General features: G+C 34.4%; 3 protein-coding genes across 4 annotated transcripts; 2 read left to right on the forward strand and 1 right to left on the reverse strand.

The window, feature by feature from the left end:
- Positions 1-242: 242 nt before the first annotated feature.
- Positions 243-2,267, reverse strand: LOC144562131 (small ribosomal subunit protein uS11y-like). Its single transcript, XM_078311288.1, has 6 exons — positions 2,127-2,267; positions 1,646-1,765; positions 1,503-1,548; positions 1,086-1,171; positions 693-822; positions 243-538 (listed from the first exon to the last, which is right to left on the reverse strand). Exons 1-6 carry the CDS (start codon positions 2,127-2,129, stop codon positions 471-473), a joined length of 453 nt encoding a protein of 150 aa, XP_078167414.1. The 5' UTR covers positions 2,130-2,267; the 3' UTR covers positions 243-470.
- A 2,502-nt stretch (positions 2,268-4,769) lies between these two features.
- On the forward strand, positions 4,770-7,103 carry LOC144562358 (uncharacterized). 2 transcript variants are annotated; one of them, XM_078311577.1, is made up of 4 exons: positions 4,770-4,916; positions 5,347-5,460; positions 6,072-6,151; positions 6,744-7,103. In XM_078311577.1, exons 2-4 carry the CDS (start codon positions 5,350-5,352, stop codon positions 6,817-6,819), a joined length of 267 nt encoding a protein of 88 aa, XP_078167703.1. In that variant the 5' UTR covers positions 4,770-4,916; positions 5,347-5,349; the 3' UTR covers positions 6,820-7,103. The 2 variants fall into 2 exon arrangements, with proteins under 2 accessions (XP_078167703.1, XP_078167704.1); XM_078311578.1 differs by lacking the exon at positions 4,770-4,916 and adding an exon at positions 4,929-4,967.
- Positions 7,104-8,468: 1,365 nt separating this feature from the next.
- LOC144562368 (putative glycosyltransferase At5g20260) lies at positions 8,469-9,892 on the forward strand. The gene is made up of 2 exons (XM_078311587.1): positions 8,469-8,823; positions 9,211-9,892. Exons 1-2 carry the CDS (start codon positions 8,482-8,484, stop codon positions 9,874-9,876), a joined length of 1,008 nt encoding a protein of 335 aa, XP_078167713.1. The 5' UTR covers positions 8,469-8,481; the 3' UTR covers positions 9,877-9,892.
- Positions 9,893-12,271: the final 2,379 nt, after the last annotated feature.

Genomic DNA, 12,271 nt, shown 5'->3' on the forward strand with positions numbered 1-12,271 from the left:
TTGATCGTGCTATCTATATAAAATAAATTAAGACATTGCACTAGTTATGCAATTGTTCCTTTTCTTTTTTTCTAAATTAATTGGATAGTGTAATATACCTTTTATATCAACCGAATCATACAGCGAAAAAATTGATCACTTGATTGTATTAGCCTTCCTTCAAAAAGGACAGTACCATTATTGTTACCTGTTCAAGAATTGCATATAATGAAGCATAGGCAAGCTATTGGGAAGCATTGTGTATGATGCTCAACTATATATCAAAATATACCCCACAAACAGAGGCAAGATATCCGAAGGCAACTCCAACAACAACATCCAAAAATCAAACTCTGAGCTAAATAACATGCCACCTCAAAATCTTAAACAAAAATTTTGAACTCATTCTCTAAACATGACTTTCCCACTAACATGTTAAAACTGATTAAGCTAGGGAAAGAACAAACAGAGAAATAATTTGGAGATCCCACTTAAAGCCTCCTTCCTCTCCTTCCACCCTTCCTGCGCGTGCTATCAGTGGGAATTGGAGTCACATCCTCTGAAAAAAATATGACAAATAAATATAAGGTCATAAATAGAAATGATTTCAATCAATCTACTTCTTTCCCTGTATACATAATTCTCATTTGCATATCTTAGAACCATCACATTATAAAGTAATTCTGTAACAAGGAAATAGAAAAGAACATTACCAATGCGACCGATTTTCATGCCGGAACGAGCAAGAGCTCGAAGAGCAGATTGCGCACCAGGACCTGGTGTTTTTGTTTTGTTGCCTCCAGTTGCACGCAACTTTATGTGCAGAGCTGAAACTCCAAGCTCCTACACAGAAAAATTAATAAAAATCACATGGAGCAAAGTTTCATAGAATTCTACCAGAAAAGGGCCTAGAATACATAACAGAGCATAAATGTTGGGCATCCTTCTGAGACAATGAGTTAGAAAGAAAAGCTGTTTTATTTTTCAGTATTTCACTTCCCTAATATCCTTCACGGATATCAAGATCTGGAAAATAAGGTTTAGGGGAATTTTTTCAAAATTAGAATACCAGTAAAAAAAATACAATCTTAGAGCAGAAGGAAGACCTTGCACCGAGTGGAAACATCTTGAGCAGCAAGCATGGCAGCATAAGGAGACGATTCGTCGCGATCTGCTTTGACCTTCATCCCACCTTTTAAAAAAAAATCAGAGCAAATCTGATTTTATACAAGTCATCCCACAATAACAAGAGGTAACAAATTTCACAAAATCTGAAACTTCTCAGGTAGCGGATATAGTTCAATCCCTCTCCTAGAGTCATTTCCAGTAAAATCATATCTATTGGGAAGAGCACGTTATTTGGGCAATACTTGAAGTAAAAGTAAAGATGGTTTGGAGCTTGGTATGCTGAAATGTTCTTCACATGAGTTGTTAAACATGATAGGTGCAGTTTTAGCAAGAATATATAACAAATTATCCTTGAACTAACATAAGATAAAGAACTGTGAGGGAAGTCATCAAACCTGTAATGCGAACAAGAGTTTCCCGACCAGACAAATCAGTCACATGCTGAAAAGAAGACCATAAATTAGAGAATTAGATTTTTAAGTTAGGCAAAAAATAGCACAATTAAGAATATAAATATATATATCGAGAGAGAGCTCACAATAAAAGTGTCATTGAAGGAAGCAAAGATGTGGGCCACGCCAAAAACATGCTCTCCCTCACGAACAGTGGGGCCAAGTGAGATCTCTTCCTTTGGCTCCCTGGTTCTTCCCTTCTTCGACTTTATTCACCGAACATCAAGTTAAATTTTATTAGCAATCATACACATTATATGTAATACTAAATACAGAGTTAAATCAAACAGCAGAAATTGGCCTGATACCAAATTTTATTAACCGAAAAGACCAGTTATTTAATTACAATCCGAGAAGCATCAATGAACATGATCAGGACTGGTAATATCCAAGGGTTAATACTTAATCGTATAATTATCGGCTTAAATTTCACTAAATAAATTTCTACAATTATAATTTACAATCTGTGCAGAATCAAGCGCGCTTCAAACCCTCAGTTTAAACTAAAATCGAGAAAAATAAATAATAGAAAATCAAACGAAGATAATGTGGAGAAATTGAAATTACCATGGTCGAGTGCGCGAGCCGAGATCGTAGAAGAAGGTTTCTTAAGCTGGAATGCTACAAGAGAGCCGCGCGAGAAGAAAGAATGGCAGCGCTAAAGAGCTGCCATTATATACCTCCGTATCATCGGGCTAGGGTTTATCGCTCCGGTTAAGAAAATACCGATATTGCCCCTGCTGGATTTATTTGGTTGGGCTAGACCGGGTTTATTTTTCGACAAAGGTGAGCTTGGGCCGAAATTAATACCGAATATTATGTAATAAATAATTGGGGCAATTTCACATATCACCCTCAAAAATCTTGAAATTACATATTTACGCTCTAAAATTCATAGTATCATATTTAGCCTTCCAAAGTTCAAGAACTCACAAATTTACCCAACTTATTGATTTTTCTAATAAAACTCATTTTAAATTTATAAATTATTCATTTTACCCTTTCTCCATCATTTCTTCTTCTCCTTTCTCTTTGTCCCAGAGATCCTCTAAAAATAATTTTGATGAATTGTCAACATATATAAACAAAAATATACTTGATATACATATACAACCTATACGTATGTGGTTTTTCAAAAGAATAGGAAATAAAGGAAGATAAGAAGAGCATATGGCCTCCTTGCAAGGTTGTGTAGTCCTTTGGTTGTTTCTTGTAATTTTTTGTGTTGCCACAAATGCATTCCTTGTGCCATCCCCAAGAGTTACCACGGGTGCATTTCTTCTTCTTCTTCTTTTTTTCTTTTTTTTTAAATTAAGGGCTTTTGGAATATACAACATGTGTTTAGTTCCAATCATCCTGAATTGTTTAAATTATCTTGGTTAGTACATATAACATGTTTGATGAAAAGCCCGAGTGAAACTTTTGTTGGGCTTATCAACTCAAACAACACCGAGCAAGTGAGGAGCAAAAAAGGAGTTAAATAAATAATCGTTATCTTGTTCAAAGATTTCAATGACAAAGAATTTAAATTTGTTGGCAGGTAAGAAATTAGCTAATCTCCCTTCTTAGATGATATGAAGTACATATTATAGTTAGTTAATAACAAGAATTTCAATTTGTTGGCAAGTAAGAATTTATCCGAGACAGAGAAAGGAGAAGAAGAAATGATAGAGGAAGGTAGAATGAGTTTTATTAGAAAAAATAATAAATTGAGTAAATTTGTGAGTTTTTGAATTTTAGAAGGATAAATATGATGTTCATAATTTTAGAGGGGGGAATACGTAATTTTCAGATTTTTGAGGGGATACATGAAATTCCCCCTAAATAATGCAAACACAAAAATAAAATCACTAGCTTAATATAATGCAAACACAAAAAAATCAAAATAATGAAAGCCTGATCCCAGCATTTAGGGGCGGAACTATAAATTTTTGATTTAGGGGACTAAAAATTAAAATGCACAATGTGGTGAATGAGATTTGAACTTCTCGACTACAAAATAAAGCTCTAACTACTAGACTACAAGTAAACATTTGATTATTATTAAGGGGACTGAACTATAAAGAAAGTTCGAAAAAAATAAAATTTAATTAAATTTCAATATACATAACTAAAATTTTAGAATCATAGAGATCAGAGATGACTCAGCTAACTTTCCAATGCACTGAGATATAGACTACAACTTAATATAGACTAATGTACACGTGATATTAAATCATAAATAAAATATTTCAGAACACATTTTATTGCTAGAAATAATAGTTAAAATTTTCAATGTCAATTATTCATTGTAAAGTAATTTGTTTGTACAATGCCAAATACAGTTTTTTTTTTATAATTTAATAATTTATATAACTTTTCTTTTTAGTCCTATAATATTTTCCTACAATACTTTTCAGAATTTGTAAATAATTGAACACAGGAAATAGAAGGGAAAAGGTAACATATAAATGATTCCAAGTTTCAAACTAAATAAAAGAAATATAATGCATTTCAATGTACTTTTCAAAAGAGTAAATTTCTTCAGAGGTCACTAAATTTTGTACTTTGTCACAAATTAGTCACTCAACTTTGATTTATCTCAATTAAGTCACTTAACTTTTTATTTGTCCCAAATTTGTCAATCTATAACTTTTTCATCCAAAATGCTAACAGAATATTCTCATTCCGTTAGTATTTCGGACATAATATGCTCATTCAGTTTGAATTTTGGACGGAATAAGCATATTCTGTTAGTGTTTTGGACGGAATAGGCATATTCCGTTAGCGTTTTGGACAAAATTATAGAGTGACTAATTTGAGACAAATAAAAAGTTAAGTAACTTGATTGTGACAAATTAAAATTGAGTGACCAATTCATGACAAATTACAAAGTTTAGTGACCTTCGGCGAAATTTACCCATTTCAAAAACACACATATAGTTCTCTTTTATATAACTACTACCATATGACATTTTCATTTATAAAAAGTGACAAATATATATCCTTAATCTGTACGTCCAATAGTTTAATTAAATGAAAAAAATATATAATAATAAATAATAGCTAGTCTTACAAATGAGTAGAACTAGACTGTTAAGTTCACCAAGCATAATAGTTTAAACACAAAGGTCCGGTAGTGGACTAGTGGTAGGTCCGAAATTAGCACGAATCTAAAAGACGCCGTGCCCGTGCATTACAGACTTGGCCCGGTAGTGGACTAGTGGTAGGTCCGAAATTCTGATTGGATGGTCCGGATTTGAGGATCCATTATCCCAAATCTCTCTTCCGATCATAAATCGCATCAAAAGAATCGGTAAAAAGATCAAATCAGTGAGTCGCAAGCATACTAGAAGGAAGAATCGGCGTAACTCGGAGGTCTCTTCCTATTTAATTGAAGTTCAACATTTTATCTGTTACTTCCTTTTTGTTAGCTTTCCTCTTAATTTGTTCAAACTTGGGTAAGATCGATAGTTTACACATAATGTTTTGATTGGGTTTCTGTTTTACCTTCATCATATAATTTTATGGTTGGTAGCTCTGTTGGGCATTGTTATTCCAATTTTGTGGTTTTGGTTGAACAAGCCAATTGGAAATACTGGCAGTAAAGCTAGCTCTTAGAGCATGAAAATCATTACTAGGGTTTATTCTGATAATAAACGAAAATTGTCTTTTTTATTATCAGATTATTGTTCCAAGGGATCTTATTTTTTATTTATTCCCAAACCAATTTGGTTTCAGTAAAATAGCATTTTAGCTGACAACAACTGGATTGTGGTTCTCTAGCTTGACTTGTACACACATATAGGAAATGAGTACACGACCAGTACCTAGGAGGGAGAGCCCGTGGGGCCTACCAGAGGGAGAAACAAGAGAGCCTAAGGCCCATCGTTGCAACGACCGAGTCGAAGATGTTATTCAGGTTTTGTTTTTCTTCTATTTTCCTTCTCTTCTTCCTTGTGGGATATTGCAGTCATTATCTATATGGTATTAGTATTGGGCTGGTACTAATTGTCAAACAATGATGACATGACCAAATTTTGTTTCAACCGTACTAATTGTCTGATTTGGTGTGGACCGGTACTTGTTTATTCTGGAGGAAATTTTGGTCAGTACAATAGTATGTGGCCAAAAAATGGTGCTGTATGTTGCAGTACACTTTTTGTGAGGACTGGTACTAGCAAAATTGCAATTATTTGATGTAGCTGCTATGTTGCAATCTTTTCTGTGGTTGCTATTGAATCCTGAGAGATAAAAAAAGAAGTTTGATACTCTGGTGCTCTTAGTATTGTTTTTCTGGATGGAGTGGTAAGCTAAACTAACTGTACATGTGCACATGCTCAAAAGAATATGTTTTGTGTTGATATCAGTTATTACTGGTACAGGGGTGCTTATATTTTTGTGTTGATATCAGTTATTACTGGTACAGGGGTGCATATGTTGCTTTATATTTTTGTGTTGCATATGTTGCTTTAACAATCAAATGGTATATAAGAATCCCTGTATTGAAATAATTTCTCTTTTGGTTTTCAGGCATGCTTTGAAGGAAACCCATTCAAGACTGTACCGGGTCCTTTCAAGCTTTTCTATAGATGCATGCGATCTCAACCTGGGTAGAGTTATATTAAATTTTTTTGAAATGTTTTGAGCAAGCTAGTATAAGCTTAAGCTTAGCAAAGAGGTTCTTGCGCTTATCCTGATAGGTTCATCTTGTAATAATTTCTGATCTCTTGATCTTATATATAGGACAAACTTAAAAATTAAAAACTTGGGATGAATGTGGCTCAGGATTGTGTAGATTAAAATCAACAGTTTGAATTTGTTGTTTGACATTAATCTGATGGTTCTTGGCCCCTAATGGTGAACTTAAGCTCATACTAGCATAATGTTTCTACAATTATGAGGACAGATTAGCAATTAAGCTGTTAGAATTGCCCAAAATGTGATGTGCTAATCTGGTTTTGGTATGTACCACTAATCAGGACTTGGGTTGTCCAATAAAATTGTTCATTCAAACAAATTAATTTTAGCTTTAGAAAGTAGAATATGCATTTGCCCAATCACATGGCATTGTTTGGGATTGTTCCAAGGAGATAATGGGATCTCAGGCCTCATGCCTACCTGCCTGATATGTACTGTTGAGGGTTGATATGATCAATCCTTAGTGTGTAAATCTTAACTAAAACAACTGCTTGACATTTTCAGGGAAGAACCGACAGAACCATTCTACTATTTGCAGTTGGATCCACCAAGGAGAGAGACTGAGGTTAAACTTGAATAGAAAACCCCAGCAAATTGGTGGAAATTAAAAATAAAATGTTGAGATTCAAGTTCTCTTGACTGGAAATGGGTTCTTTTCTTTTGTTTGTTGGTAGAATAATTAGAGACTTTCTTGTCTAAATTTTTGTAGTCTACTTTTTGCATCAACTTCAATGAATAAGTATCTGAAATAGAGTATGCAACTATGCAAAATGGCTGGCGTCTTTTTTTGGCGAGCATCGGTTACTTTTTTATTTGTGTATTGCTAAAATTATGGTCAAAGTAATAAAAAATCCTTTTGTCGCTGTTTTTGTATCTAACATAGTAACATATTAACATAAAACATCTCTAAAAAAAAAACATATTAACATAAAACAAATTATGTGATGAGGTTTTACTGGGCTTTCGCACAGGCCCAACTAGATTTATACATGGGTTCATTGATGACTGTACTAGGCGCATGTTTTTTTCCCCTCTGCTAATTGAAAAGGCGCGATTTAATTATCGACTCCGTAGTGCATACGTTGTGTTTAGCATTTCTTGAGATCTGGAGTCTTAATATGTCACTACCTCCTATGCAAAAAGAAAGGCATTTGATTCAAATTTATGAAATTTAGATTAGATGAGTTTACATAAAATAATTGAATACGCTTCTTGTCAATGGAACCTAGCGCTTCTCTAATGCAGAACTTACCATATACTGGTAACACTTAGAAAGCCATTAAACATGAAGAAGTAGAAATACCATGAACTCTAGTTCTAGTTTATTGCCTCTTTGTAGCCTTCTTCTACTCTTCACAGCACTTGCTCTTCTCAAGCGATACCACTTGACTAGATTTAGCATCGACTCAACCGAAATTGTAGAAACGGTCAACAGGAGTTTTAACAAAGCTCCTCTGGCAGTAGTTCCAGTGTTTCCATCTTTACCACATGGACCGGAGAATTTAGGCAAAATAGAGAAAGGACTTGTGAAGGCACGCCTGGCGATTCGACATGCTATTATTACTCACATGCACATCTCAACAAGAAAGGAAGAATTTATTCCAAGAGGTGTCATTTACCGAAATGCGTATGCATTTCATCAGTTAAGTCCACAGTAAGATATACGCCTTAGAAACCATTGTGACATTGACAAACATACATGTTACAGTCCATTACCCGTTACTGTATAACTCCTGGTTGCTGATGCTTATGTAGACATACTAAGCATGCTGCCAGTCATCTATCATATGTTTTTTTTTTTTTCCTTTTCTTTTCTTTTCTCACAATCATATTTATAACATGTCAATGAATATAGCAGAGCAGCTTTGTGGTCTGGTCCTGGTTGTCAGTGCTGAATTTTGTTTATTTATTTATTTTCAAAATAGACATGTAGTGTTTTCAAAATAGACATGTAGTATTTTAGACTCATTTAGCAAAATGAAGCTCTGAAACATCTCAAGGTTTGTAAAAATGCTATCTCCATATATTTTAGTGCTAGACCCTTTAGTTTCAAACTTCACATAATCACACTTTATATAGAAGGTCAAATTGGGAAACAGACCCTATATATTTCTTATATTGCAGTTTCGTCGTCACCAAGTATCCTGTATACTTTGTAAAAAATTAGGCATATTAGAGTAAGGTTCCAATCCATGTAACTAACCATTGCTGCATCTTGTACAATATCAGGAGTTATATCGAGATGGAGAAAAGGTTCAGGATATGGACATACAGTGAAGGAGAACCGCCGATTGTTCACAGCGGGCCCACATCTGGCATTTATTCAATAGAAGGACACCTCATAAATGAAATTGAAGATGAGATGAACCCTTTCAGAGCTCGGAATCCTGATGAAGCTCAAGTTTTCTTTCTACCTTTTAGCATGGCGAACATAGTGAAGTATATCTACCGTCGTGGCATGCCTGACTATTGGGGTCCACAATGCAGGTTGGTAGCAGATTATGTGGATATAATAGCCAAGAAGTATCCCTTTTGGAATAGGAGCCTTGGAGCCGATCACTTCATGGTCTCTTGCCATGATTGGGTATTAAAAAAATTACTCCTTACCTTAAGTTTTATTTTCTTAGTTATTCGACCGGAAAATTATTAACTTGTCATCATGACTCACAATTGATGTACTGTCTAACAGATCATTTTTTGTCAAATGAGTGCTATTTTTTATTTAACTGCCGATCGATACCTTAATATTTGAGCTTCCTTAATCTTCGCAAGTCAAAAGCCACCAAAGTCTTATTTTTTATTTATCTTTTTGATAAAAATCATAAAGCCTGTTTCATTAAAGAAACTAGAAAGTATCTTACACTGAACCACCAAAGTCTTATACAACATCGCTTTTATGTTTTTTGTAAACAAACAAGTAGTTCTGAAACTTTGGTAGAAGTTTGTTCTTTAATTTTTTTTTTTTTGACAGGCTCCATATTTGTCAAGTGCTAATCACCAGCTATATACAAACTCCATTCGTGTTGTATGCAATGCAAATAAATCCGAATTTGGATTCTACCAGGCAAAAGACGTGCCACTTCCTGAGGTTAATGTACGACACCGACGCCTCCAACATCATATAAACCCATATCCACCTTCCAATCGATCGATACTTGCCTTCTTTGCTGGCCATGCTCATGGATACATAAGAGAAATCTTGTTTAGACAATGGAAAGACAAGGACCAAGATGTAATTGTGCATGAACACTTACCGAGGGGTCTAAACTACGAAGAGTTCATGCTCAAGTCTAGGTATTGCCTTTGCCCCAGTGGGTATGAGGTCGCTAGTCCGAGAATTGTCGAGTCCATACTAGCTGGTTGTGTGCCAGTCATTATCTCAGTGAATTACTCACTACCTTTTGGTGATGTGTTAAATTGGAGCAAATTTTCAGTAAACATACCAGTGGAGAAAATACCTGAAATAAAGAGTATTTTAGGGGGTATTTCGGAGCGTAGGTACAGTATACTACAGTCAAGGGTGGTTCAGGTACGGCTACACTTTGAGCTGAATAGACCAGCAAAGCAGTTTGATTTGATCAACATGGTTCTGCATTCAATTTGGTTGAGAAGACTCAATTTGAGGCTACCTTACTGATATAGCAAACAGAAAATGGTTTTTGTTTTAGCTATGCATTATTTAGGTATGCAACCTACCCGGTTCCGGGAAGTTTTAACTTTAATAAACCCAATAGAATACATCAGGGTGGGGGCTTTGCCACATAGTTTAGGATGTAACCCTAATAGTTGGCACAATGACTGAATTATTGTGAGACGGTAATGCATAGATAGTTACATTTTGGACATCTTGTCATTTGGGATTTGGGATCTGATAAGGTTTAAAACTTGTCGAATAATCTGCTCAACTCAGGTTTAGCTGACCGGTTTTGGTCGGATTATCCTGCTTTTAGTAAACATAATTATTATTTTTGAGCAGAATGTTTGGTAAATAAAGTGAAATTAAAGTAAAGTAGATATTCAATTATTCTTTTTTTTTTTTTTTCTATTTTGAAGCATCTTAAGCTGCATTTAAGCATCCTAAATCACTCAAATTATTACAAATTTGCTTGTCAAACAGAGAGAGTCAGTATGCAGTTAGATACTATAAAAAATAATAGCTCAAATAGTGGAATCCTTGATGATGAGTCCAAATAGTAGCAGAATATTGATGTTGATTTTGTTACCAAAATTAATTTTTTCCGGCATATGTCATTATATAATATTTGATCTTTTTTTGGATTTAGTACTTATAAATTCACCCACATGTATAGGACAATAGTTAGTAATAAATCAATCATCTAAGTTGATTATATGATTATATCACTTGATTTAATTAATTTAAAAACATGGTAGTGAATGCACGTTAGTGTGCATTTCTACATGACTTTGAACTACAAGAACAGACCGCAATATAGAGAGAGTTGCTTTACAGAGATTGTGGGGTTTCGTTATAACGCAAATCACAATATCTGTAACGCGAGTTGGATGGAAAGGCGCTCTTTTATCCATTTTATATGGTATTTAATATCCAGACCCTCTGTTTAAAGGATATTTACCTGACACAAAAAAAAAATGAGGAGACTTGCTAAAAATGAGCCTAACTAGGTCCTTTCTAAAGAGGCTACAGAAAAAGAAATTGAGAGAAATTACCATTACCATCACAATTCTGTTCTAACAAATCAAGAATCAAAATGGACAATTTCAGAAAATTTAAAGTTCATGGCACCTATTCTTGAAAAGTAAGTTTAGGCCATGTATAATTGGGCTATTTGTAACCTTATCACAGTCCAAATTTTTGTAGCCCAACTCGTCGTTTATTTTTTTTCACAGCCGCTACCAAATAATACAATTGTCAAACTCCTCTTCGATGAAGCGGATTCGGGTCGGGTCCGGATCCCCTAAAGTAGCCCAACTTTTAGGTTTTGTATCAGGGCCGTCTGATTAGAATCTGTTGCTTGAGATCACTTCCGGATTTGAATTAGTTACTTGGGATGTGTGCACTCCACTTTAGATGGATTATCACAGATTAGAATCGGATGGTCCGGATTCAAAACCAAAAAATTAGGTTACATCTCAACTCATTCGGGTCTCGACAAAAGAACAGCGAAGAAAATCGCAAATAAATAGTGCACTATGGACTTCTTTTTTCTTTCAATATATCTGTTCATTCATCTCCAATTCTCCTCTCGAGTGATTTCCATGTGATCTGTTATTGGGTCTTCATTTTTTTTTGACAAGATATTGTGTCTTCATCACGTGTTCTGGTTTGATGATAATTAATTGTTGACTTGGATCTAGAAAGTGAGACCAAAACCCAGCATTTATTACCAATCGGAAATTGATCAGAAAGGTAAAGGTAAGGATCCAAAGGTATACGTAGAATAAGTGCATCTACATCTTTGAAATTTTTGGAGTTTCTAAATAACTGTTAACTAATTTTTAAAAATTGTCTCTAAAAGTATTTAAATCCTCATATCTCTGAAACTCAAAATTAGAGTTTCTTAATTACCACATTAGCAAATAAATTAAAAGAGAAAATAATTTCAGCGAATTATTTGACCACATCAGAGTTTATAAATGATTTCTTATTAAGAAACTTTGAAGCAAAGTTGCTAAATAAGAAACCCATCTACATTCCTGAAACTGATTTAGAAACTGCTACATCAGATTAGAAACTCCAAGAATTTCAGGAATATAAATGCTCTGAGAACTCTTTTCGTGTTACTTGAATGGGTTCAAAATGCCCCTCTTTAATAATTTCCACCACAGATTCAACTCTTCAGTGTTGCTCTGGATTATTGATGTCAAACATTAATTTCCAATACAACTTTGCATTATGTAATTCAAATATCTAATTGATATCAATCCTAACATATATCCCACCATTTAATCCACACGTTTACTGGAGGAGGTCACATGCTCTGCTATTGTTACTGTCCCTATGTATTTATGACTGCTACTAGAAGTATACGGTTACATATGTAATTAATGGC

The sequence above is a fragment of the Carex rostrata genome, chromosome 11 (assembly GCF_964058835.1).
Source record: "Carex rostrata chromosome 11, lpCarRost1.2, whole genome shotgun sequence".
Taxonomy (NCBI): Eukaryota; Viridiplantae; Streptophyta; class Magnoliopsida; order Poales; family Cyperaceae; genus Carex; species Carex rostrata.

What these genes read in the sequence shown, in the direction of transcription:
- LOC144562131 (XM_078311288.1), bottom strand. An exon ending in AACTCTTGTTCGCATTACAG is followed by an intron (nt 1,172 to 1,502) that starts GTTTGATGACTT and finishes TTTTTTTAAAAG; the next exon opens with GTGGGATGAAGGTCAAAGCA. An exon ending in ATGTTTCCACTCGGTGCAAG is followed by an intron (nt 823 to 1,085) that starts GTCTTCCTTCTG and finishes TTTTCTGTGTAG; the next exon opens with GAGCTTGGAGTTTCAGCTCT.
- LOC144562358 (XM_078311577.1), top strand. Translation starts at nt 5,350, where the DNA reads ATGAGTACACGACCAGTACCTAGGAGGGAGAGCCCGTGGGGCCTACCA. An exon ending in GAGTCGAAGATGTTATTCAG is followed by an intron (nt 5,461 to 6,071) that starts GTTTTGTTTTTC and finishes TTTGGTTTTCAG; the next exon opens with GCATGCTTTGAAGGAAACCC. An exon ending in TGCATGCGATCTCAACCTGG is followed by an intron (nt 6,152 to 6,743) that starts GTAGAGTTATAT and finishes TGACATTTTCAG; the next exon opens with GGAAGAACCGACAGAACCAT.
- LOC144562368 (XM_078311587.1), top strand. Translation starts at nt 8,482, where the DNA reads ATGGAGAAAAGGTTCAGGATATGGACATACAGTGAAGGAGAACCGCCG. An exon ending in TGGTCTCTTGCCATGATTGG is followed by an intron (nt 8,824 to 9,210) that starts GTATTAAAAAAA and finishes TTTTTTTGACAG; the next exon opens with GCTCCATATTTGTCAAGTGC.